Source organism: Hydra vulgaris, chromosome 02, assembly GCF_038396675.1.
Source record: "Hydra vulgaris chromosome 02, alternate assembly HydraT2T_AEP".
NCBI classification, from domain to species: Eukaryota; Metazoa; Cnidaria; class Hydrozoa; order Anthoathecata; family Hydridae; genus Hydra; species Hydra vulgaris.
Window position 1 is genome coordinate 39,834,883 of NC_088921.1, and position 25,173 is coordinate 39,860,055.

General features: G+C 30.3%; 1 protein-coding gene across 1 annotated transcript in view; it reads left to right on the forward strand.

Annotated features, from left to right (window-relative positions):
• The window catches only part of LOC100209291 (RNA polymerase-associated protein CTR9 homolog), a 66,200-nt gene that overhangs the window by 38,156 nt on the left and 2,871 nt on the right, over nucleotides 1-25,173 (forward strand). Inside the window, exons 14-26 of the mRNA XM_065790854.1 lie at nucleotides 824-952; nucleotides 1,482-1,665; nucleotides 1,969-2,057; nucleotides 2,445-2,718; nucleotides 2,960-3,015; nucleotides 8,066-8,158; nucleotides 8,248-8,364; nucleotides 8,442-8,587; nucleotides 8,656-8,727; nucleotides 16,433-16,568; nucleotides 21,074-21,217; nucleotides 21,448-21,518; nucleotides 23,913-23,969. Coding sequence (XP_065646926.1) covers nucleotides 824-952; nucleotides 1,482-1,665; nucleotides 1,969-2,057; nucleotides 2,445-2,718; nucleotides 2,960-3,015; nucleotides 8,066-8,158; nucleotides 8,248-8,364; nucleotides 8,442-8,587; nucleotides 8,656-8,727; nucleotides 16,433-16,568; nucleotides 21,074-21,217; nucleotides 21,448-21,518; nucleotides 23,913-23,969 — 1,568 coding nt within the window. The remainder of the gene's footprint in view (nucleotides 1-823; nucleotides 953-1,481; nucleotides 1,666-1,968; nucleotides 2,058-2,444; nucleotides 2,719-2,959; nucleotides 3,016-8,065; nucleotides 8,159-8,247; nucleotides 8,365-8,441; nucleotides 8,588-8,655; nucleotides 8,728-16,432; nucleotides 16,569-21,073; nucleotides 21,218-21,447; nucleotides 21,519-23,912; nucleotides 23,970-25,173) is intronic.

The window sequence follows — 25,173 nt, forward strand, 5'->3', positions numbered from 1 at the left end:
TGATTGACCAGGTGAATGGTGAAATTTGATATTTTTGTACATACAGTTCGCAATTAACTAGGTGAATGGTGAAATTTGGTATTAAGTCTATTCTTGATCATCTTGCACGATCTTTTAACTGAAGAATAACTGAACCATCAACAGTCAACTTAATCATTGTAATTTTTGTTGTATCATCTTTCAGTAACTAGAAAGTACTACATAAATAATTTATTAAGCATAATTTTAAATACTCTACAACCGTAATATCATTTTGTTTAAACCATGTCATGGTATTTTTTAAAGTTTTTTGCAACGGGTAAATAATTTTACCTTGTTGTCATTTGCATATTATTTGTAGTCATGAGTATAAATACTGAGTTTTTTTATAATACTTTCTTAATAAAATAGTTTGCTTAAACTAGTAAAGTAGGAGAATTGACAAATATAGTAGGAGAATTGACAAATATCAAACCATCAACCATCAAGACAAAGATTCAGATGAGACAGTCATGTTTTATTAATATTGGTATTAGTAATATTAAAGAGTTATTTATGAAATTGATTTTAATGAAAAAATTTGCCTAATGAAAAAGGGTTAAAAATAAGTCCACTTTCTATTTTTGACGACTTAAAAGAATTAAAGGCTTTATTAAAAAATTAAAATAAGTAGGTTAATTAGTATGCAGTACTTAAATATTAGTTTCAAATATAAAGCTTTATTTTTTTAGATCTGAAACATGAAAGTTTATTAACTGCTTTTTACTATCATTTATTAAACTTTTTTTTTCCTTCTAACTGAAAATGTTAGATATTATCTATTTATTTTATTTTTATCTTTCAGGCTGCTTTATCAGCATACGGTGCAGCATCAAGAATTCTCAAAGAAAAAGTTGAAGCTGATGTACCCCCTGAAATTTTAAATAATGTTGGTGCTTTACATTTTAGATTAGGGAACCTGAATGAAGCAAAAGTAAGAATTCTTTCAACAACAATGTCTTACAATAATTTTAGTTAATTTTTAAAGATTGTTAATTTTGATTTGTTTAGTTAATTTTGAGATTTTAAAAAAAATCTGTTTATAAACATATATCAACTCAGTTTATCAACATAGTATATGGGACTCAATCAGTTCTTACTATAAGAAATTGAACATCTTAAATACTTAACTTATTTCAGGAGCATGTAAGTTTATATAACTAAATATTTATATTATATAAATATTATATACATAAACTTATGTCCCCATCAAGGACATAAAAGTTAATACACATAAGTTTTTTACATGCAACCTATTGAATAAAGATTATATATTGATTTATTACCACACATTAACATATGGTATGATAATATATGAAATGAGTTTTTATCACAACTAAAAATCCATAGAAACTATACTATGTGATACAAATCTGTTATGAGGTCACTTAAATATTTGTTAAATATTATTAGCATACATATATTGAAATTTTTACATAAAAATAAATTTTTCTTTTTGTCAGAAATTTTATGAAGTTGCAATGGAACATTGCAAAGAAGAGAGCATGCAAGGTGAAACATATTATCGAGCAATTTCCGTGTCCATGCAGTATAACATGGCCAGATTAATGGAAGCCCAGTTTGAATTTGATAAAGCTGAAAAAGTTTATAAAGATATACTAAGGGAACATCCAAGTTATGTAGATTGTAAGATAATTGACTTATATTTTTAAATTCATAAATTTCACTATGTAAACAGCTTGTATTGGCAATGATAAAAGTGGGTAATCAGGGCTTTTGGTTGGTTAGTCATTGATTATATCATTATGAGATAAAGCATGGATTTGGAACAAGGTTGGCTCACTTTTCTTGTGGGTTGTATACCAAATCAGAAAAATTAAAAAAAGTTTTTTTAAGTATGTTTTTTAGGAAATTTAGACTGGCATGATGTGAATATTGTTACATTTTTATTAAATAAAGATTAATATATAGAATTGATTTTTACTTTAGGTTATCTTCGATTGGGATGTATGGCCAGAGATAAAGGACAAATTTATGAAGCTTCAGATTGGTTTAAAATGGCACTCCAAATTGACCAAGTAATTGGTTTAATTTTTACTAATAATCAAACCAAAATAAGATTTTGATTGGATTGGAATAACATTGAGTATTTTTACATCATTACAATTAACTTATGTCACTTTTTTTTTTTTTACGTCATAAAGAATAATGTAGTGTCACGTTTTAATTGGCAATGGTTATAGTGTCATGTGTGCTTGGAACGCATCATATGTTTCAATACCTCAGAACAATGATCATGTTTCAATAGCTCAGAAGTGTATTGACTCTGTCATATATTTCAATACTAAGAAAAAAAAATTCATGTTTCAACAGCATCATGTCATAGTCATGTATATATTTTTTGTTAATTAAAAAATTTTTATATAAGTTTTGTTTATTATTTATTTTACTACAAAATAATTAAGGATCATCCAGATGCTTGGACTCTAATTGGTAATCTTCACCTAGCAAAGCAAGAATGGGGACCTGGTCAAAAAAAGTTTGAACGTATATTAAAACAACCTGCTACTTCAAGTGACACTTATGCACTTGTAGCTCTTGGAAATGTTTGGCTTCAAACTTTACATACGCCATTGCGTGACAAATCAAAAGAAAAAAGACATCAAGAAAGAGCTATAGCTATGTTTAAGCAAGTGCTTCGTATTGACCAGCGAAACATATATGCTGCCAATGGCATAGGTTGGGTTTCACTGTATTTTTAATATGAATTTCAAACTTATTCTTTTTTTAACCTGGATTTAACCCATTTCTTTTATTTAACTTTGTTTAAGTTGATTAAGTTTTAAAATCTTTATAAACAGAATTTAGGTTTCGGATGATTTAAGACTTTATGTACATTTAATGTTAACATGCAACTTTAAGCTTTAGGTTTTCAATAATTTGCCAGTTTTATATATTTTTATCTTATCTTTACTTTTAGGATGCGTGCTGGCACATAAAGGTTTCTTCAGAGAAGCTCGTGATGTTTTCTCGCAGGTGTAATATTTAATTTAAAATACTTTTTTTTCTTTTTATTTAAACAAGATTATTTTCAACAAGCCTGCAGGCAACTATTACTTAAGTTAAAAGTTCCTAGAAAGTAAGGAAGATAGCTTAAGAGCAACAAAATGATTGACAGAAGACTTTTCAAGCGCTAATATCTGTGAATAAAAGCTAGATAAATTTTAGTTTTTTAAACGTGATGGAGCAATTAGTAGAAAGCTTTGTGTGATGATGAATCACACATGGTAAAACATAAGGCAGTAGCTTATTTGAGCAGGGATACAACTTTAAAACAATGTACCAGAAGCTCAAGTTTATATTCTTGGCCAGGGCTAACTATATTTATAATGCATTTTTGCACTCATTCTTAGTGAGAAAGGGGATCATTAGAAGACTCAGTCTAAATATGGCAATAGTATTCTATTGTATTATACCTAGGTATATACCTAGTATATACCTAGGTATATACCTAGTATATACCTAGGTATATACCTAGTATATACCTAGGTATATACCTAGTGAATACCTAGGTATTCACTAGGTATATACCTAGGTATATACCTAGTGAATACCTAGGTATATACCTAGTGAATACCTAGGTATATACCTAGTGAATACCTAGGTATATACCTAGTGAATACCTAGGTATATACCTAGTGAATACCTAGGTATATACCTAGTGAATACCTAGGTAAATACCTAGTGAACACCTAGATATATACCTAGTGAATACCTAGGTATTTATTTCTGAAATTGATTGATTGATTTATATAAACCTTCTTTATTAAAACAGTAAAATTATGGTAAACAAAAAAAAAATCAAAAAAGCCCTGAAACTTTTTTTTAATAAATATTTGAAAATTCCTGGGGAATTTTCAACCCTAAATAAAATATAAGATTTACTAATAGCATTAAACAATATCTTTTTTAATTTTCTTGCTAAAAAGATGTTTGTTTTCAGGAGAGTTTTTTTGGTGAGAAAATGAAAAAAACAATTACAATTAAAAACTCAATACTTGCATTAAACCAATGAGTAAAACAAAAATAAGTTTTAATGTCTGATTGAATTCAAGAGATTACATAGAAAGCATATTTTTGATTCAAACACTTAATACCAGAAGCTATAATAAATAAGCAGTTTCCTCATTCCTAGTAATAAACTCAAAGTTGTAACAAAGAGCTTCAAATATGGCCATTACAATACTATTGACAATAGTATTAACAGGGACTTCTATTGGGAACATACTCAGGTATTTAAACATGCTACATGATCACATGCTCAGCTGTTGATAAAGTTAGCTTGAGCTCTACCACAAAGTTCAGGAAACCTTTCTACAACCCTACATCAGAACCTTTAAATCAAATTTTAGAGCTGTACCCTCATAATAAAGAGGCAAAAGGCGGAAATATTGCTGGCTCACATCCAAACCATATTATGTATCAATATTTCTGGCTCCTCACACCCAAACCCTTTTTAGATGAATATTTCAGTATGATGTCATCAGCCATGTTTCATGCTCATCTAAATTTATATTTGTGTGTGTGTCTATATATATATATATATATATATATATATATATATATATATATATATATATACATATATATATATATATATATATATATATATATATATATATATATATATATATATATATATATATATATATATACATATATATATATATATATATATATACATATATATATATATATATATATACATATATATATATATATATATATATATATATATATATATATATATATATATATATATATATATATATATATATATATATATATATATATATATATATATTATATATATATATATATATATATATATATATATATATATATATAGGTAGGGAATCCAAGACTAGTATACCAGGATATCGAAAACCGGGGTTTGGGTCGATTTTGTCTAGTTTCAAATACCAGTATTAAAAGACTTAAATACCAGGATTTCGGTATATGAATGGTTGTTTTTTTATTTATTATTTTTAGCAAAATTTGTATACTTCATGTACTTTTTTAAATTAATTTATAACAAAAGTTTTAATTAAAGTATTACAACATTTAAGTAGATATTAAAATGCAACTGTTTTTGAGATATATTGCATTGTCATATTTCAGATTTTAAATATAAGAAAATTTGTAAACATTTGTTGCTTATTTGTGAATATTTTTTTAATTCTATCATGTGTTTAAACTCTTTGTTGGAGTAGAAACATAATATATAAAAGTAAAGTTGTCAAACTCTGATTCATTGACAACTCTTTGATGAAACTCTTCTCATTATTACTTGACTCATTTTTAAAATCATTTAAATTCCCAAGAGGTTTATAATTATGGGTTGTTGTTTTTATTCTTTTTTGAAACAATCATAAATGTGTATACTTTAAAGCAATGCGTTAAACATTCTTTAGTTCTTGAGTTCGTGATTTTACATTTTTAGTTATACAGCAAGGATCTAAAAGTAAAAAACGATTTTTACACATTTTTACAAATTACAAAATCTTTATATATTTCTTTTAAAATAATTACCAAGAACAACTTTGGTAAGTTTAAAAAATTAAAATTTTTAAGTTTAAACTCATTTAAATTCATTTCATTTAAATATTTATATCAGTCACATTATGTGACTGATATAAACATTTTGAGGATAAAATATGTGACACATATTTAGAAATTGAGATAATATTCTAATTTAGCCAATGGAGAGTGAAATTAAAAAGTTCATTGAGCATTCAATAGGCGGAGATAAATATTTTGTTTGGTTTTTCTTTCTTCAAGAAGAAAAAGGACATAGTGCAAAATATAAGAAGTGCGCAAAAGTTATAAAAACAGCAGGTGGCTCAACAAGTGACCTTCATACAGATTTAAAAATAAAGCATGATGTAATATTACGAAAACGAGATGCTATTGAACCTCTTGGTAAATCTAGTTCAATATCTGACACGCCTTCTCCAAAAATTACTAAATATTTTTAAAAAACTACAAAAGACTCGCTGGCAGTAATCTTTTCTAGAATAACAGCACTTGATGGGCTTCCATTCAGAATTTTCATAACATCCGATGATCTTCGAAAATCATTAAAAGCATTAAATTGAAGTGATAAACTTCCAAAATCCGCCACGACTATACAAAAAATTGTCACTAGTTATAGCAAAACTAATCAACAGTTAGTATTTAAAGAAATACCAGAATATAAATTAAATGGAAAAGGTTTTTGTATTACTTTTGATGAGTGAACTTCCTTAAGGAACCAGCGATACATAAGCGTGAACCTTCACTCGGAGTCAAAGTTTTGGAATTTAGGACTTCTTCGAATCAATGGAGGTTTACCTGCAGAAAAATGTGTCTTACTTTTAGGTGAAAAATTGAATCAGTATGGTTTGTCATTAGAAAAACATATTGTTTGTTTAACAAATGATGGTGCAGCAATTATGCAAAAAGTAGACAAATTAATACCGGCTGCTCAGCAGTTGTCTTTAGCCCATGCAATTCAACTTGCAGTTGTAGATGTTCTATATAAAAAGAAACAACTGAAGAAAGAACCTTTTGCTCAAGTGAATCAATAGACTTCAACTCATTCAGATGCCGAAGAGCACAAAAACTATGGTGCCTTTGAAAATATTTCAAATTCATACGAGGAAGGATTAGTGATAGATTACGATATACAAGAAGAAGATACAGAAATAATACATAGTCAAATTGGTCCCCTTATACAAAAAGTAAGGAAAATTGGGCAAATATTCAAACGTTCACCATTAAAAAATGAGGTATTACAGAATTAAGTAAAGCTCGAATTTCATAAAGAATACTTCTTAATTGCAGATTCCAAAACTAGATGGAATAGCCTATTAGCAATGCTCAAACGTTTTTACAAATTAAAGTCATGCATTCAAAAATCAGATATAGATTTAAAACTTAATATAAACTTTACAGAAACTGCTTTTAAAACAGTTTCAACTACTATCTCAGCACTTTTACTGGTAAAATTAGCCGTTGAATCACTTTGTTGCAAGGATGCTAACTTATTTTTCGGCAGATGCAGCATTGACATTTATGTTTAACAAGCGTGAAATTAAGTCATCATTGAGCATAAAATTTATGAGTGCTTTAAAACAACGTATTATTGCAAGAAGAATGCAGTTGTCCAACTAATTTTTTATCTGCATAAAGGTCTAGAAGATGGTATTAGAAACTCAAACATCAGAAGGGACTTTGAAATTAAAGCACTGCTGTTGAAGAATGAGCCCGGGAAATTCTTTACTTTGAGGTTAGCGAAGTTGAAATTAACAAAAGAAAAAGTTCTGAGAAATCAATGAAAAAATACATGTACAAGGCCATTTGTAAACAAATAAACCATAAGGTTGTTGGGAAACAACCACAAGGCGCTGGTGATATAATCAAGTGTCTAAAAAAATAAATAAGTCTTTTTGAAGATGAAGGTGTGCAAGGAAAATATCTCCAACAGGTTTATTATCTTCTTTTAACAATTTGGCCAACTAGCGTTGAATCCAAAAGAGCATTTTCTGCTGCCGGTATTATTTTAAACAAGTTGCGGTGCAGAATGGACAACAAAACTCTGGATGCACTTTGCTTTTTAAGAGTTTACTTTCATGGAATAAAAGATAAAGGTTCTACCAATTAGGTCAATAAATTTGCATTCTTTCCAAGTTTCTGTGATTCTTAAATTATTACTTTGCTTTAAAAATTTAAAATATTTAATAGTGATTTTAATACTGGTATTCCTGTTTTATATTTTTATAATAGCAGAAATACCGGTATTGATTTTTTGACCGGTATTGGATACTCTTTATATAAGGTTAGCATAAAATGTTACTAATGACATCATAATAAAGTATTCATCTGTTGGGGCTTAAGTACATATGTACTTTAAGAGCTTGTGTTTGAACAGGAAATATGTTAAGAGTAGATTTATAGCATATAATAGCTAAAAAAAAGTTGTTTATTTACACTTTAATTATTAATATGCAATATAAATATAAGTTATTTATTAAAAACTGTTCAGGTTCGAGAAGCAACAGCCGAAGTACCTGACATATGGTTAAATTTAGCACATGTATATGTTGAGCAAAAGCAGTTTGTCAGTGCGATACAAATGGTAGTGCTTTTATTCTTTTTATTATAGTTTTTTATATTTTCTAACTTTCAAAATTTTTTGTGTGTGTAAATGGCATATATTTATTTAAGTATGAAAACTGTTTGAAGAAGTTCTTTAAGTCATACAGTGTTGAAGTAATGTTTTATCTTGCTCGTGCATATTATAAAGCTGGAAGGTTAGAAGATTGTAAAGAGCTTTTGCTAAAGGTTTGTTGCTTAGCTACTTTTGTTCAAAAATAAAATCTAACAAAAACATATGCTTATCTTTTATAACTGTGTTTTAGACGCGTCATGTTGCTCCTCACGATACATTGTTGATGTTTAATTTATCACTTGTTCAGCAGCGATTAGCTACAAGTGTTTTGCGTAATGAAAAAAGCAATTTAAAAACGGTACTTTCAGCTGTTGCTGACCTTGAACTTGCGCAAAGGTATTCAGATTTTGTAGCAATATGTTATTGTTGCTAATTTAGCCTAATATAATAATTGTTTATCTTAGAAATTTCGACTACCTTTCAAGGCATGGTGACAGAATGAAATTTGATTTAGCTCAAGCTCGTCAAGAAGCTGGGTATGTCTATTTTAGTTCATTTTTAGAGTATTGCTGTAGTTATTTATTTTTTGCAAAAGTAGTTTTTTTATGTAGTTTTTTATTTAATGCAAAAATTTTGTTTTGTAATGCAAGTGTTTTTACTAATTTATTAATTTATTATTGCTCTGTTCTTTAAGAACATCGAGTACTTTATTTGTAGAATGTATTAACATAATTTATCTTGCATGTTCTCCCTGTATCAGTTAATGTTTGTACAGAAGCCTTCACAGTTCCCTATAATACTTATCTAAATGTGTTTTTATAGTTCTCTCTCTCTCTCTCTCTCTCTCTCTCTCTCTCTCTCTCTCTCTCTCTCTCTCTCTCTCTCTCTCTATATATATATATATATATATATATATATATATATATATATATATATATATATATATATATATATATATATATATATATATATATATATATATATATATATATATATATACACAGTATTGGACAAAACATTTGCAACTAACATCGAACAATGCTAAAAAGTGTTCCTAATTTTACATGTCTTAAAAACGAAACGAACTATACTACCACAGCAAACAGTTCAGGAGTCTGGAGTCATAGCATGTCATGACATGAGCAATCCGCTGACAGGTGACATCACATAGGCAGAATTTCGTTGACAAGCGCCATTCTGCAGCGGACAAAATAAGTGCAACTTTTTTGGTTTGTTTCATTTTCTTAAGTCTGGTCCGTGTCAACGTCACGGAAGTTTTTTAATAATTAAAGGAAGTATTCAGAAGTTTTAAGAAGTTTCCAGAAGCATGCAGAAGCTTCCAGAAGTTTCCAGAAGAAGCATCTGGAAACATCCAGTAGCATCCAGAAATATCCAGAAACATTCAGAAGCATCCAGACGCATCCAGAAACTTTCAGAAGCATCGAAAAAAAGCATCTAGAATCTTCCAGAACGGGTTCACACAGGTTCATTTTACTATATAAGAGACATGTAAATCGACATGTAATTCAGTCAGTATTATCAAGACAGTTTATCGAAGTGAGTTTTATCAAAGTGTTTTATCGAAGAACATCAATACAAGAAGTGAAATACAACAAGTGTTTCATTACATCAATACAGTCCACATCTAACCAAGACGTTGTGTTCCACAGAGCATTATTGTATCATCACAAGGTAAATGTAACACGGTAAGTCTTGAGAAGCGTGATTATTTATTTTTGTTATTTTTATGACTTCAAGTGCAAAAATGGCTCCCGACAGTCTTGGATTGGAACTAAGAAAGAAAATTATTGGCGATTACGTAAGTGAAATGTTACAAAAAAGTATTTGTGTAAAATATCGCGTAAAAAAATGGACCGTATCAAGACTATGTTCCAAATATCGTTCTACGGGGAAGTTGGCAGCAGATAACAAAGGCGGAAGACCGCGTTCCACCACTTCTAGAGAGGATTCTATGATTGTCAGATCCATCAAGAAGGATCCCTGGATATCACCAGTCGAGATACAAAAGCAATTAGAACTGTCTGTATCGGACCGAATAATCAGGCGACGTGCTGTTGAAGCCGGATTGTTTTCTCAATGCCCTGCAAAGAAACCGCTGATTTCACTAAAAAACCAGAAGAAAAGACTCCTGTTCGCTACATCTCATATTGACTGCAATGTGCAGAAATGGCAAACTGTCCTGTTCAGTGATGAATCGAAGTTCAGCATCATTGGGAGCGATGGCATTTGCCGTGTACGTCAACCGGCCGGAAAACGCCTCGATTTATGTTACTGCCATAAGACCGTGAAGCATGGTGGAGGCAATGTAATGGTCTGGGGGTGTTTTTCTGCTAACGGTCTAGGTCTAGTACATCGAAACGATGGAATAATGGGCCGTTTCATGTATAAAAATATCCTGAAAGATGTTATGTTACCTCATGCTGAATGGAATATGCCAAAAAAATGGGTTTTTCAGCAAGACAACCATTCGAAACACACTGCAAAAGTAGTCAAGCAGTGGTTTCAAGACAACCACCTATTGGTGATGGATTGGCTGCTTCAATCTCCGGATCTCAACCCTATCGAAAACCTGTGGGAGATCGTCAACCGCAGAATTAATCGTGAAGGTGTTCGTAATAAGGATCAACTGTTTGAACAAATCCAAAAGGCCTGGGCAGCGATTCCACAAAGTTTCATTCATCACCTGATCAAATCTATGCCTCCAAGATGCAAGGCTGTGATCGACAACAAAGGATTCGCCACGAAATATTGATAGCGAAATACAGCATGGTCAACATTTTGTCGAGTTGCACTTGTTTTGTCCAGAAGGAAATCAACTTTTTTTAATACTTTTGATTAATTTATTAATTTTTGTGTACAAAAAATGAACTTAGTGATGAATAAAACTAGAAGAACTTTGTCTCTAAACAGTTACATAGTTATTTCTCTAAATTGAAAAAATGCAGCACTTTTATATAAAGAAACTAAATTAGCATTATTTGGTTGCACTCGTTTTGTCCGATACTGTATATATATATATATTTATATATTAGTAGTAGTAGTATATATTTGTTACAACAAAAGTAAAAATAGTTGACAAAATATAATTGTAGATTGTCAGATTACTGTTAGTTTATGTGAAGCTTATAGTGCAACTTCCACTAAGGAAAGCTACGAGCTGTAGTAACATTGAAGCCTATTGAGGCTTGCTTTGAAGCTATTGACAGTTGGAGAATCAATTACTTTATCTGTTAAGATGTTTCATGCATTGTCAATGTGGTCTTTAAAAAAGTTAAAACAAGCTAAATGTTGCTATATTTTTCATGGTGAAGTCTCTCTCTGTGATTTACTCTTGGTCAAATTAGGATAAGAGGAAAATACTAATTGACTAAGTCGATGTTATTATTGTTATATTTTTGAACGAGGTCACTTCGTTTACGACAGTTGACTAGAGAAGTTAGGCAAGTTGTAAAGATCTGGATTTATAGTGTAACTATTTAAGTTTGTTTAATATCTTTGTGGCTCTACACTATATTAGCTCAATAATTTGTTCATCCTTACCAAATGAGGGTTCCAAGCTGTAACTGCGAACTCAAGTAAAAGACAGACAAATGTGGAGTAGAGTTGTTTCCATAAGGAAGCATCACTAGATTGGAAAGTGTGTTTTAGGATGCCTAACATTTGATTTGCTTTATATGAGGTAATGATGGATTGGGTTTCTACTTTTAGATCATTGGTAATTTGTATTCCCAAGTCACATTCAGAGGTGGTTGCTTCCAATGTAGTTTGAGTTGTTATTGAACAAGGGCCCGATTCCTCCATTGAGTACTCAAAGTAAGTTGAATTTTTTCGAGCAAAATGCATGACCTTACATTTTGCATTTAGCTCCATGAGCTAAGACTTGGTTCAATAAACAATTTGGTCAATATCTGATTTGAGTTGAAGTTGAGCAGCAAGTGAGTTGACAATGCTTAAAATTTTAGTGTCATCAGTGTAGATCTTACTTAAGAACTGTTTTCTTTGCTTATTACATCTGACAGATTGACGAAAATGATAAATAAAAAGGCTAATCCTTGCGGAACCCCACTTGTCACAGGTAATCAATTCGATTGGGTGTCACCAAGGATAACTCGTTGAGACTTGTTGAGTAAAAAAACTTTTATCCAGTTGAGAAGAATTCCCTTCAATTCCATACATTCTTAGTTTATTAAGCATTTGCTGATGTGGCACTTTGTCAAATGCTTTGGCAAAATCCAGGAATATGGCATCGACTGGTAGTTTTCTAGCCATATTTCCAGTTAAGAAGTCCATTGTTTCAATGAGATTATAGTACATGCTTTTTTCTATAAGAAGCTATGTTGACTATATATTATAGAAAATTGTTTGATTTTAGATGCTCATGACTGCTTTCTTAAATAGTTTATATATATATATATATATATATATATATATATATATATATATATATATATATATATATATATATATATATATATATATATATATACATGTATTAGGGTGGTCCAGAATTACATAGTAAAAATTAAAAGTGTTTCTAACCACTCTCTACAAGGCTAACTTTGTTCTACTATATATAAGGAATAACCATGCAAAAAATTGGACCAATTTGAGCAATTTTAGGGGTCAATAGGATTTCAACATTTTGGGAAGCACCTAATTTTACAGCATGTTTGTAGCAGGAATCACATTGTTGAGTGTTTGTACATAATTTTTAGTTTTATTTTTCGGAACAGCCCCTCTGGGATACCATACAAAGTAATTGTTCTAGTTCTTTGTGCAATTTGTAAAGAGCAGACATCTTGCCATCAGCAAATAATTTTTAAAAATTGGAATTTTTTTAAATATATAGTATTTTTGAATTTTTATTCTGACTATAGAAGAAATGCTTAAAAGATTAGTAATTTGCATTATCTGCTTTATGCACATATTACATAGTTACAATTAATTAGTTACCATGAATAGTTAGTTAATAATCTATTGTTTATTAAATGGGTTAGTGTAATATTATCAATTTATCAGTCACATATTGAGGCCTTAAAACAATTGTTTTTAAAATAAAATAAACATTAAACAATTGAACATAACATTCATGAGCAGTATGACAATATGTACTATTTAGTATTTTTTTTTTATATCCACAGGCAGGTACTTAATTATATAATGGCAGCTGCAACAAGCAGTTCTGCTGAAGTTTGGTTGTCGGCAAGGCCACCAACCAATTCTCTTCAGCAAGATTGGCTACGAACGGTGATGCCATCTGCTGCCTCCTCTTTTACCACCTCGAAGAACACCTCACTGTGAAGGACAGTATTAATCGCACAATTAAAGATATCAATATAATTTGGAGCAAAGCAAGAATCCTACTTAAAGGATTGATTCTGGTGAAAGAAAACTGAAGAAGTTGTATGGTGAATATCAACTGTTGAAGGTGAGTAGGATGAAAGCATATGAAAGCTGCAGATTTAAAAAGCAAATGTTCAAAGACGACCTAATAGAACTTTTTGACTTGGCCACAAAGAATGCTTTGGATATCATGACAAACAATGAAGACAGACAATTCCTAACGATGCAAAGAGAAGATGTCACCAGTTCAAGCATGGCTGGAGTGGATCGCAATCTTACAGAGAAAGAGATGAAGAAGAGAGCTCGTATAGAAGCTCTCTTCTTCATCTCTTTCTCTGTAAGATTGCGTATGGTAATCGAAGACTGAAAGAAACAGAAAAGTTGCAGCAAATAGAAACATCTGGTCCTGCTTTGAATATCAGTTCTTCTAAGTCTGAAGTCGAGGACGATGTCGACAATGAAGACTTCAGAGTTCCATCATCATCATCTGCTTAAACTCCTTCCTCAAAGCCTAAACGACTTAAAAGCGTGATAACAACTCCAGAAGTTGCAGGGGCTTCAGAAAGAGTAAATCTTCCTGATTGTGGAGCTATGTATGTTGTTGCATCAGTAGCAAAGGCTTTAGGCCATCCTCTTGATGACCTGGCATATCTAAGAGCACCATTAGAAGGTCACAGATGGCTACCTGAAAAAAAGTAGCTGAAGCAGAGAAGAGTTCTTTTTCAACTGAATTTCCTCTTCTTCTCCATTGGGATGGGAAACTGCTTCCGGGCATAGCTGGTGCAAAAGAAACTGTCGATCGAACTGCTGTGATCGTCACTGGGAATGGTATCAAGAAGTTGTTGGCAGCCCCAAAAATTGTAGGAGGAACTGGAGAAGAACAGGCTGCTGCATGCTTAAAAGTACTAGATGACTCGAATCTACGAGAAAAAGTTCAAGATCTGGTATTTGATACAACTTCCTCCAACACAGGCATCCATCAAGGGGCATGCGTTCTTATTGAGGAAGCTATTGGCCATGAACTTGTAAACATTGGATGCTGTCATCATGTCCTGGAAGTCGTTTCGAGCAGTGTCTTTACAGCTGTTTTTGGTGAGACAGGTGGACCAGAAGTTGGTCTTTTTAAGAGATTTCAGAAGAAATGGCCATACATCAGGCATATAGAGTATTTGCCAGCTAGAGACGAAATCTTCAATGAGGATACCAAAACTCTTCAGACAGAGATTGTTGTCTGCTACACCAAAGCCATAGGACATCAGCAGCCTCGGTAGGATTATTTGAGCTCCTTTGGCTATGTTTTGTCTTCCTCGGTGGAAGCAGTTTTAAGATGGAGTTCCAGTTCCGAGCTCCAGGAGCATTGCATCATGCTCGATGAATGTCAAAGGCCATCTATTCTCTAAAAATGGTGCTATTTGAAGGCCAGTTGGAATTGACTGCTAAAGAAAAGGGAGGTCTGAAGGAGCTGGCACTCTTCATTACTCTCAATTATAGACATTTCTGGCACAAGGCTCTACTGGCTTCATACGCTCTCCTGAATGATGCAATGATGATTGGGCTTCTCAAGAAATATCCAAACCGTATCATTGCTGATGCAGCTTACACTGCATTTACTTGACATCTGTGGTTCTTCTCAGAATACCCTCGTGAACATTTTTGATAACCGAGTCCCTCTAAATGTTAAAAGAGCCATGATAGCCAACCTCCAGCTTCCAAAGACTCAATCAGCTCTGAAGAGAATAAGCATGTGTGGCGCAGACTTCAATCATCTTTAAAAGTTTGTGACCCAAAGAATATTTCGTCTCTTCAAAGATCTTAGTATCACTGGAAAGGAGGATGCCAAGAGTTTCCTGTTGAAAGATCCAGAAGCATGGTAATCGGATGCTTGCTACCAAAATTTGAAGGACTGAGTCGACAAGATAAAGGTTGTCAATGATAGTGCAGAGCGTGGCATTGCTCTTATCCAGAAATATAATGAAACCCCCACCAAAGACAAGGACCAAAAACAGTTCTGCTTCGTTTTGTCCAGCGATATTGCCAGATTTATCCATCCTCCTCTAAGGCAGCCATAATCACGGTAGATGACATTTGATGGGATATCACTTATATGTCATACTTTGAAATAAGTATTATAACAATTTTTCATTTAAAATTTTAAATATTAAAATATGAAAATATCAAATGAACTTTTTACTCTTTTGACTGCATAGACCGTATACATGAAAAGTCAAAATTTTTATTGAACCCTAAATATTGTCCGATTTACTTCAAATTTTTACAGAAGTTCTCTAATATTATATGAAACAAGAGTTAAATAGGCAAATATTATATGAAATAAGTTTAAATAGACAAATATTTGATAAAGTTGTTGTGCCGCTAATCTAAGATAAAAATTTTATTGCCTATAAATGTGTGTGTATATATATATATATATATATATATATATATATATATATATATATATATATATATATATATATATATATATATATATATATATATATATATATATATATATATATATTCCTGCTAATATAGGTCTGCACTGTCCTTATATGTTTTGCACATTTTAACTTTTAAAATGCTGATTTCCAGGCATTCTTTTAGAGAAAGAAAAATAAGAAAATTAAAAAAAAAACAATTTTTTTTTGCCTAACTAAATGTCCTTCATATGTATTTGTACCTGTCCAAATGCAAAATATTAGTCAATGTATGTACTCAAACCCATCAGATGACTATTTTAACATTGTACCATTCGTGATTTTTCATGCCCAGCTTAATTGGCATTTATATAAAAATAAAATTAGGTCTCAGAGTTTTGTATTTAAGTAATCTTTTAACTTTTTTGTTTGTCAATATCATTCAAAATTATCTTTTTAGTCGATGTTCTGATTTGTTAAGTCAAGCTCAATATCACGTACAGCGTGCAAGGAGAATAGATGAAGAAGCTCAAGAACAGCGTAAAAAGCAAGATGAAGAAAGAGAGTTGTTACGGCAACAGCAATTAGAAGCTGAGGTTTAATTTTTTTTTTAGATTTTCAAGTTCTCAGGACATTCATCAATTAGAATTGGAAACTGTTAAGCCAATTTTTTCTAAAACTAGTATGAAAAAAAAATTAATGATAGTGCCCATTAGGATGTATATGTCATGCTGTTGATAAATTTAAAATTAAAAAAAGTCAATTTAGAAGTTTTTTTAAGCAATATTGTAGTAACAAAAATAACAGGTTGCATGTGAAATTTTTTTATTACTCTAGTTTGTGAGTTCAAAATGAGACTCAGCATTAAATTTTACTGCAGGGTGCGTATAATTATTACAAAACCTCAAATAAATAATTAAAAAATAATAATCTTAAAACCTTTATATAAAGAAACTAATAATAGAGTGAAGACTAATTGTAGGATAGTTAAAGAGTGTGTTTGAGTGTATGTATGTGATAGTCGGATAGTGTTTTCTAAAGTTTTTAATAGTTAAAAACTACTTATTTAGCACTTGTTAAAAAGTTTTGAAAATTATGATAGAAATCTTCTCTGAACCAAAAGCTATAGAAGAGTTTAATTGAGAATCAACTTTAGTATTAGGAGCCCGAGTGATATTTGGATATTTAACAATGGGTTAATCTGTTTAACTGGAATGGCAAGAAGAGTATGGCTATTAGATTTAAAAGTTGTATTTGAGGAAAAGTTCTTTTCAAATAACCCTTCCTTATTCTGGAGAGAAGTAATAAGATCAGACCCTTGAATTAGAGATTAAATATTACTGTCACTGTTGTAGATTTTCCAAAAATCTTTAAAACCTAACATCTGAAATAATATACAAAATTTAGTTAACTGAGAATAACATAGCTTAATATCAGACAAGACCTTTTTATATTTGCATCTCGCAATAATAAAAAGACGTTTGATCTTAAGAGGGATTTCTTGTAAAAAAGATAGAAAAATGATTATGGTTCAATAAAACAGCTGCTCAGATGGTAAAAAATGTGGAGTAGAATAAAGCTTGACTAAAACTGAAGAGAAGAAATAAAAGCTTCCAAACCTGCTTAGATCCAGGAGATTAAGATCAAGGTGTGTTTATGCATACATATAATGGATATATATGGATATAAACATTTATGTTTATATCCATATTTATTAAGATGCTGGCATACAATATCCTTACATATTTTTTAAACTTTAGTGTTTATTTGATGCAGTATTTGCTGAAAGAGAATATCATCAGATGGATGTGTGGTATGACTCTACCAAGACAAGAAAAGGTGCCATAATCTTAGGCAGAGGTTAGAAAAAATGCTGTATTGAACAACATTTGTCAGAAAATATTAAATCAATTTGGGTATCAGCATGTAGAGAAATAGCAGCTTCAGGAGAAAATGGTAGTGGTAGAAGTAAGAAAACTTGGAGAGAGTTTGTTACATATTGTATGAATAAGTTTTAGTTAAAGAAAGAAGATGTTCGAGATGTTTATATTAGAGAAACAGCATGAAAGTGGAAGGCTAAAGCTTAATGATGATGATGATGATCATGTTGATCATGATGATGTTTATATTTAATTATACATGCATATATATATATATATATATATATATATAGAGAGAGAGAGAGAGAGAGAGAGAGAGAGAGAGAGAGAGAGAGAGAGAGAGAGAGAGAGAGAGAGAGAGAGAGAGAGAGAGAGAGAGAGAGAGAGAGAGAGAGAGAGAGAGAGAGAATTTTGAGAGAGAGAAAATTTTGAGAGAGATTTTTGAATAAAAAGTATACTTTAGAATGCATCAATATTAATGCAGCCCCAGTAACAAAAATAGCCCTTGCCCTGGCTTTTTTTTAAAAAATCCAGCTCTGTTTCTTGATCTATTAATCATAGATTAAAATTAGTAAATTAATTTTGATTATAAATTAGTAACTTGGTTTTGATTATAAATTAGTAACTTGGTTTTGATTATAAATTAGTAACTTGGTTTTGATTATAAATTAGTAACTTGGTTTTGATTATAAATTAGTAACTTGGTTTTGATTATAAATTAGTAACTTGGTTTTGATTATAAATTAGTAACTTGGTCTTGATTATAAATTAGTAACTTGGTTTTGATTATAAATTAGTAACTTGGTTTTGATTATAAATTAGTAACTTGGTTTATTATAAGTTAAATAGTTAAGATTAGAAATCTAATTTTAATTTTTTTTTTTTTACGTATTTCAAGTTGGCCTTAACGCAAGATTTTTTTTTTACTTTTTTTTTGCTTAAATATTGCTTAGCGTAAACCTTACTATAATAAAATCATTAAAAAAAATCATCAAAATCATTTTATAATTTTTTTTTGGTATGATGTTTCATAATTCACACTCATAAAAAAAGAAGGACTATGTGTAGATTCACTGGAAAAAAAGAAAATTTTGCACATAGAAAAAAAGTACATTTGTGTATATTTATAGAAAAAAAAATCATTTGCTTGCTAAATTAGAAAAATAAATGTCAGGCTTGGTCGGGAAGCGGGAGCGATTGCTCTTGATAACTGACCACGGAAATAATATTTAGTTGCGAAAAAGCGGCCAGATTTTTGTAATTATCTCTCATCGGTTCAATTAAAAAAGATTAATTGGACCGATGAGAGACAATTGCAAAAAAAAATAAACTAGAAAAAGAAAATAACTTTTAACGCAAAAAAACTTGAAAGCAAAATAAATTACGTTTAGAACAAATATTTTAGAAACTTCGCTCTTTTGTAGATTTTTTATAAAATTAAGCGACATTTTTTATATAAAGTAACATCTTACAATTGCTTAATAAGGAAACAAATTTAATATAATTTTTATTTATATACTCGTGTCTTATTTCCAGTGCTGGATTAAGGAGGGTTGGGTTAAAGGGGGCTATAGTCCTGGGCCCCGCAATTTTAGGGGCCCCGCATTTTTAGGGGCCCCGAAATAGTAAAGAAGATTTTTTTTTTAATCATTTTTATGCTGTGGCACATAAAAAGGCCTCCAATATAAAAAAAGTCCCTGGCCCCGAAAAGTCTAACAAGATTCTAATAAAACTAACGCTAGCTTTAGTTATATTTAAGCTAAATTATTTTATAAATAAAAAAGTTAATTTTTTTAATAACAATTTTATGTTTCGCGTGAAAATTTTAACATATTTAAAACAAATCTTCTTAGTAAGATGAACAAATCAAATAATTAAATCATTGAGTTACTGTAGAAATTAAATTAATTAGATAGAAATCAACTAAAAAGGTTAAAAACACTTTATGAAGAGGAAGCAGAACTGCTTCACAATATCGCTGATGATGTTTAGTGAGTGGGCTTTTTAATTTTAATTCGTATTTAATATTTAATTTTAATTAGTATTTAAAACAGAAAAAAGTCACTTTAAGTATAACGAGTTTGTAAGCATGGCAACTGAAGCGAAAGTATTTAAAGCTAGTAAACCAATATCTAAGAACTTAAAAACTTTTCTTTATATTTAATAACTTTTTAAATATATATACAGCCCGAGTTACTTTGTATGCATGTTTGTGTTTAGTAACCAGAAACTTCTTTTATGTTTATTTCATTATTAATTTTATTAACTTTGATGATTATTAACAATTTCATTGAAAACGCAATTATTGTTGAAGCCTTTTTGTTTACAAAATAAATCGTAAAAATTGATTTAAAAGATTACATTAGAACTAAAAACAGATATACAAACTTACATAAAAAATACATACTTTTTAAATAAAAAATAAGAATATACTAATAAAAATCAATAATACATAATAAACTGTCAAAATTTTGACAATTTAAAAAAAATATATTTAAAACATTTATTTTTGTAAACAAATAATATTAGTTTAAAAGATTTACGGCTTTGCAGATGTGGCTCCGAGAATGAGCCATAGTATTAAAGTAATAGTTTGTTTGATAGTATATTCCAGAAACAATAGAATTAGTTTGTTTGTAGATTTGGCGGGTTTTAAGTGTTCGCAATGTTTTGAGAACATTCAAGTTAATGTATGTTTCCATGTATGTCTGTAAAATAAAAATTTTTTGTTTTACGGAAATACATAAACTTAAATGTTCTCAAGACGGCTACTAAACCTGGCCAGTTTTTTGCAACTAAATCTTATTTCCATGGTCAGTAATCAAGAGCAATCGCTCCCGCTTCCCGAAAAAGCCTGAAATGTTAACAATAAAACTACCAGTTTGAAAGCATGTTGGATAATATTGAACAGTTGCATAGTGATTTGATTGATTTGACTTATTTGGAGTCGAAAAAGGCTCACTACAAGTTTAATAAAGTTTTTTGTTGTTACAAAATTTAGAAAAGAGAGGAGAGGAGTTAAAGGAGAGGGCACTAAATTTAGAAAATTGTTGAAGAAAAAATTCTTAAGGTGCACATAATCATATCAACTGTCAGAAAAGTTTGTATATTTTCTAGGTAGAAGAATTTTGGAAAGAATTGTTTATTTTTTTATTGAAAGCAAGTTTGCATTTTTGAATGAAACATTGCTTATTTTTTATTTTCTGGTTGTTTTGTCACAGAGTAAACTCAATCAGCAAAAAGAAGCAGAGAAGCAGCAACTACTTGAAAAAAGAGCGCAATACAAGGAAGCCACGAAGAGTTTGTTGAAGTTTTCAGCTGCAGAAATGGCTGCTAAAGAAAAGGCTGCAAATAAAAGTAAAAAGGTAAAAAAAATTTACGTTTTTCAGTTAAATAACTTATTATTTATATATTTAATTCCACTATGGATTTAATGACACAATTGAAACAGAGAAGAAGGTAAATTACTTGAATGCATTTTTTGTTAGCTCTGTGCCAAAACTCTGAACTGTGTAAATTATTTATGTAACATTATTTTGTATTTATTACTGCCTGTTTGTAATACTTTTTATTAACAAAAGTTTTATAAAATTAGAAAGCTGATCTAGAAGGATTAATTGCAACAAGCAGCAGCGACGAAGAATCTATAGTTAAAAAGAAGGAAAGGTTGGTTAAGTTTTTTTTACTTTTTTACTATATATACATTATAATTATTTACCAAAAAGTTTTTTTTGTTGGGCATAGTACTAATATATTTTGCACAATTTAATTTTTGAAATGTGATTTTATTCAGAAACTGAATAAAGAAAAAAAGTGTTAGTACTAATATAATTAAGTCACAAATTATTAGTCTATGTATGTACTGAAGTTTTAGTTTATGTATGTACTAATGTAAAAGACCTATTACAACAACAACAACAAAAAAGCAGCTGTTTTTTATGTTTCTGTTCTCTTATTTTATTATTATTATTTTAGTTTTTCTGAAAAAATTGTCTGACTAGGCGAGTTCTCACTTTAAAATCTTAAGTCTACAGAATATACTAGTGTAAACTTAAAATGGTAGTGCAAATAATAAAAAGGTGTACAAAAAAGAAAATAAATTTAAATGTTAAAAACAAAATTTATTATAAACAGCAAAAATGAAATTTGAAATTGACATTGCTGCAAGCAACCACTATTAGAGTTGGAAGTTACTGGAAGAGAAAAGATGAAGTTTATAAAGCGAGATAACGATTAATAGACAACTTAAAAGATTGCAAAATTTATGAATCAAGAAAACAAGATAAAGGAAACGAAATCTAAAGAACTGATGTTCAAGGAAAAAAACTAGACGAGTAAGAGTTTTTGGAACATTTGGCCACAGGAAAAAGGATGAGACTTAATTGAATGACGAGTAACACGAGAATGAATTTTAGTAGATGGCACAAAAGACGCTAGCTCTTTAGAGCAGTGCCCAATATAGTATTTGTAGAAAAGAGAAAGAGAAACAATATTACAGCAATGTGACAATGGTTTAAGGTTTACTGCAAGAGTAGGTCCAACTATGTTTGCAATGCGTTTTTGCCCTTTGTCTAAAAAAGAAAGGACATCATTTGAAGACCCGCTCCAGTTATGGTAACAGTATTCTGTACAAGGATGGATTAGAGATTTATAAGATAAAGAATATAATCTGGAGTAAGAAAGTGGCAAGCATGATAAAAAGACGGAACCTTACCAGATACTAATTTTGCTATGGATTTAATATATGGTTTCCAAGAAAGATCAGAAATATGAGTTAATCCTAGAAGATAAAGGGTAGATGACTCATCAAGTATATTACCATTCATAAATATAGGAAGATCTAGATTGTTGTGATAATGATTAGCTGAAAAAAATGAGACTTATCTGAGTTAAATTCACCAGCCACAGAGAGCACCATGCTGTAGCAGAAGTAAGACCCTTTTCAAGCTCAAATGCTATCTCTAAACAGTCAGAGAGTTTTGGCTTCTTATCAAGACAAGAATAAATGGTAGTATCATCAGCAAACAATGCCACTTTAGGTGTGAGAGTTTCTGGGAGATTGTTAGTGTCAAAAAAAAGTATGGGGCCAAGGGGATAGAAGAAGATTAAAATCCATATTGATGATCAGAAAGTTATTAAATTCAAGGTAATAGATTAAGTGTTCGTTAATTAAAAACTCAAAAACCTTGCTTATGATAAGAAGAAGACTAATGGGATGGTGGTTCAATGAGTCAGATTGCTCTTCAAAATTTTTGTAAACAGGAATAACAGATGTCGTTTTCCAGCAGGCTGGAAAACAAGGCTCTGATGATAAGGACTTGTTGAATGGTTTTGAAAGTATAGATGACAACTTCTGAGAACACTTCTGCAAGACTATAACAGGTATGTTGTCCGGAGCACAAGCTATAGAAGAGTCTAAGCAGGAAATGACTTAGGATACAGAAGCTGGAGTGATTCAAATGTCAAGCAATGGATCAACTTGTTTTGTTGGCTATATCGGGTAGGATGTGATTAGTGGAATCAAGAGATGAGATTGATGAAAAGTTGTTAACAAACAACTCAATTTTGTCTTTAGGTGAGGTAACAAAATCTGAACCATGCAAGAGAGGAGGAATAACAGATCTGCCCTTATTATTGACACTGTTAAAGATTCTCCAGACGTCTCGGGAGCCTAATTTTTGAGATGAGATATGAGACTTTGTGACCTTCCCCCATGGTCTTCTTAAAAATGAACTTTTTTTTATTATAAAAAACATTAATACTTATGCAATAAATTTGTACCACTTAATAAATTTAAATGTGGATCTAACTTATGCCTTTATGCAATAATCAAGTCTCATATGTTGAAGTTCATTAAGTATCTAATTCATTGTACAATTGTATTTACAATTAAATAGTTTTCAATAATTTTTTAATGTCAAATTTACTGCAGATTGTTTATAATAGTTTCACAACCTTAGATAAATAATTAAAAAATAATCTCAAATAATTTAAAAGTCAATAAATTTTGTTTACTTTTCTTTTATAATTTTAGTTTTTCATAAACTTTAAATTTTCTAGAAAAAAGAAAAAGGTTGAATACAATGAAAATGGCGAACCAATAACGAAAAAGAAAAGGTATTTATTTTTAGTTTTTTAAATGTTTTTATGATAAGTTTCAATGGTAATAACAGGTTTGCCACCAAATCAGAGAAATTCAGGGAAATTTAGATACAATCAGGGAAAATCAGGGGGAAATGATTTAAGAAAAAATCAGGGAAAATCAGGGAACTTTTTATTTTTTTTTTAATGTTTTGAAATGTTTTCTAATAAAAATTTTTCAAGGTACCAGGGTTAATGTTAAACATTTTATAAGAAAATTAATCACATTGTATTTACATTTTTTTAGAATTTTTAGACTAGTTCTTTTTTTACATTTTTTTAGAATTTTTAGAATAGTTTTCTTTTTTTAGAATGGTACAAATTTTTAAAATAGCAACGTATTTCAAAGAAGTTAAGTGATCCTTTGTTTGAAAATGGCTGGTAATAGGCAGTGATAAAAAGTCAGCCAAGTGCAAATTTAATTTGTCACATATGGGCGGAAGAGCTGTGATAAGTCAAGTGGATGGCAAAAAAACATGCACAGAAGTCAAAGGCAGGATCTTGCTTCTTCATGCCTGCACAGTCTATATCCAAAAAGGAAGAAATTCTTGAAAATGGCCTACTTTATCAGAAAATGTTCCCTGATACCAATACTGCTAAATCTTATGAAATGGTTAGAACAAAACTTGGTTATATAATTAATTTTGGTCTTGGGCCTTATTTTCGCAGACTTTTAACTGAAAATATAAAAAAATCTCCTTATTATACTATTTGATTTGATGAAAGCCTGAACGACTCTTTTCAAAATTCTAAATTGGATCTCAATATTTGGTTTTGGAGCAGCAATCTAAATCATGTTGAATCCAGATACATTGACTCAAAATCATAAATCTGACTCAACCAAGTATGAATGGTCCAAATGTGAATCGGTCCCTTCTTAATCTTTTTGAAAAGCAGCGTGATCAACAAGAGCTACCTAAACTTCTTAACGTTGGGAGTTGTAACCTTCATGTAATACACAGGGCTTTCAAATTGGTTTTTCAATCTGCTGAATGGCAGATATAGGGAAGTTAATGAAAGCATCATACAACCTTTTTCATGATTCTCCTGCTAGAAGAACTGATTATGTAACTGCTACTGAATGTGTGAGTTTTTCTTATGCATTTTGCTCAACACGCTGGGTTGAAGACCAAAAAAGTTGCAGATTGCAGACCATCAGGTTGCAGTTGGAGAATGTTAT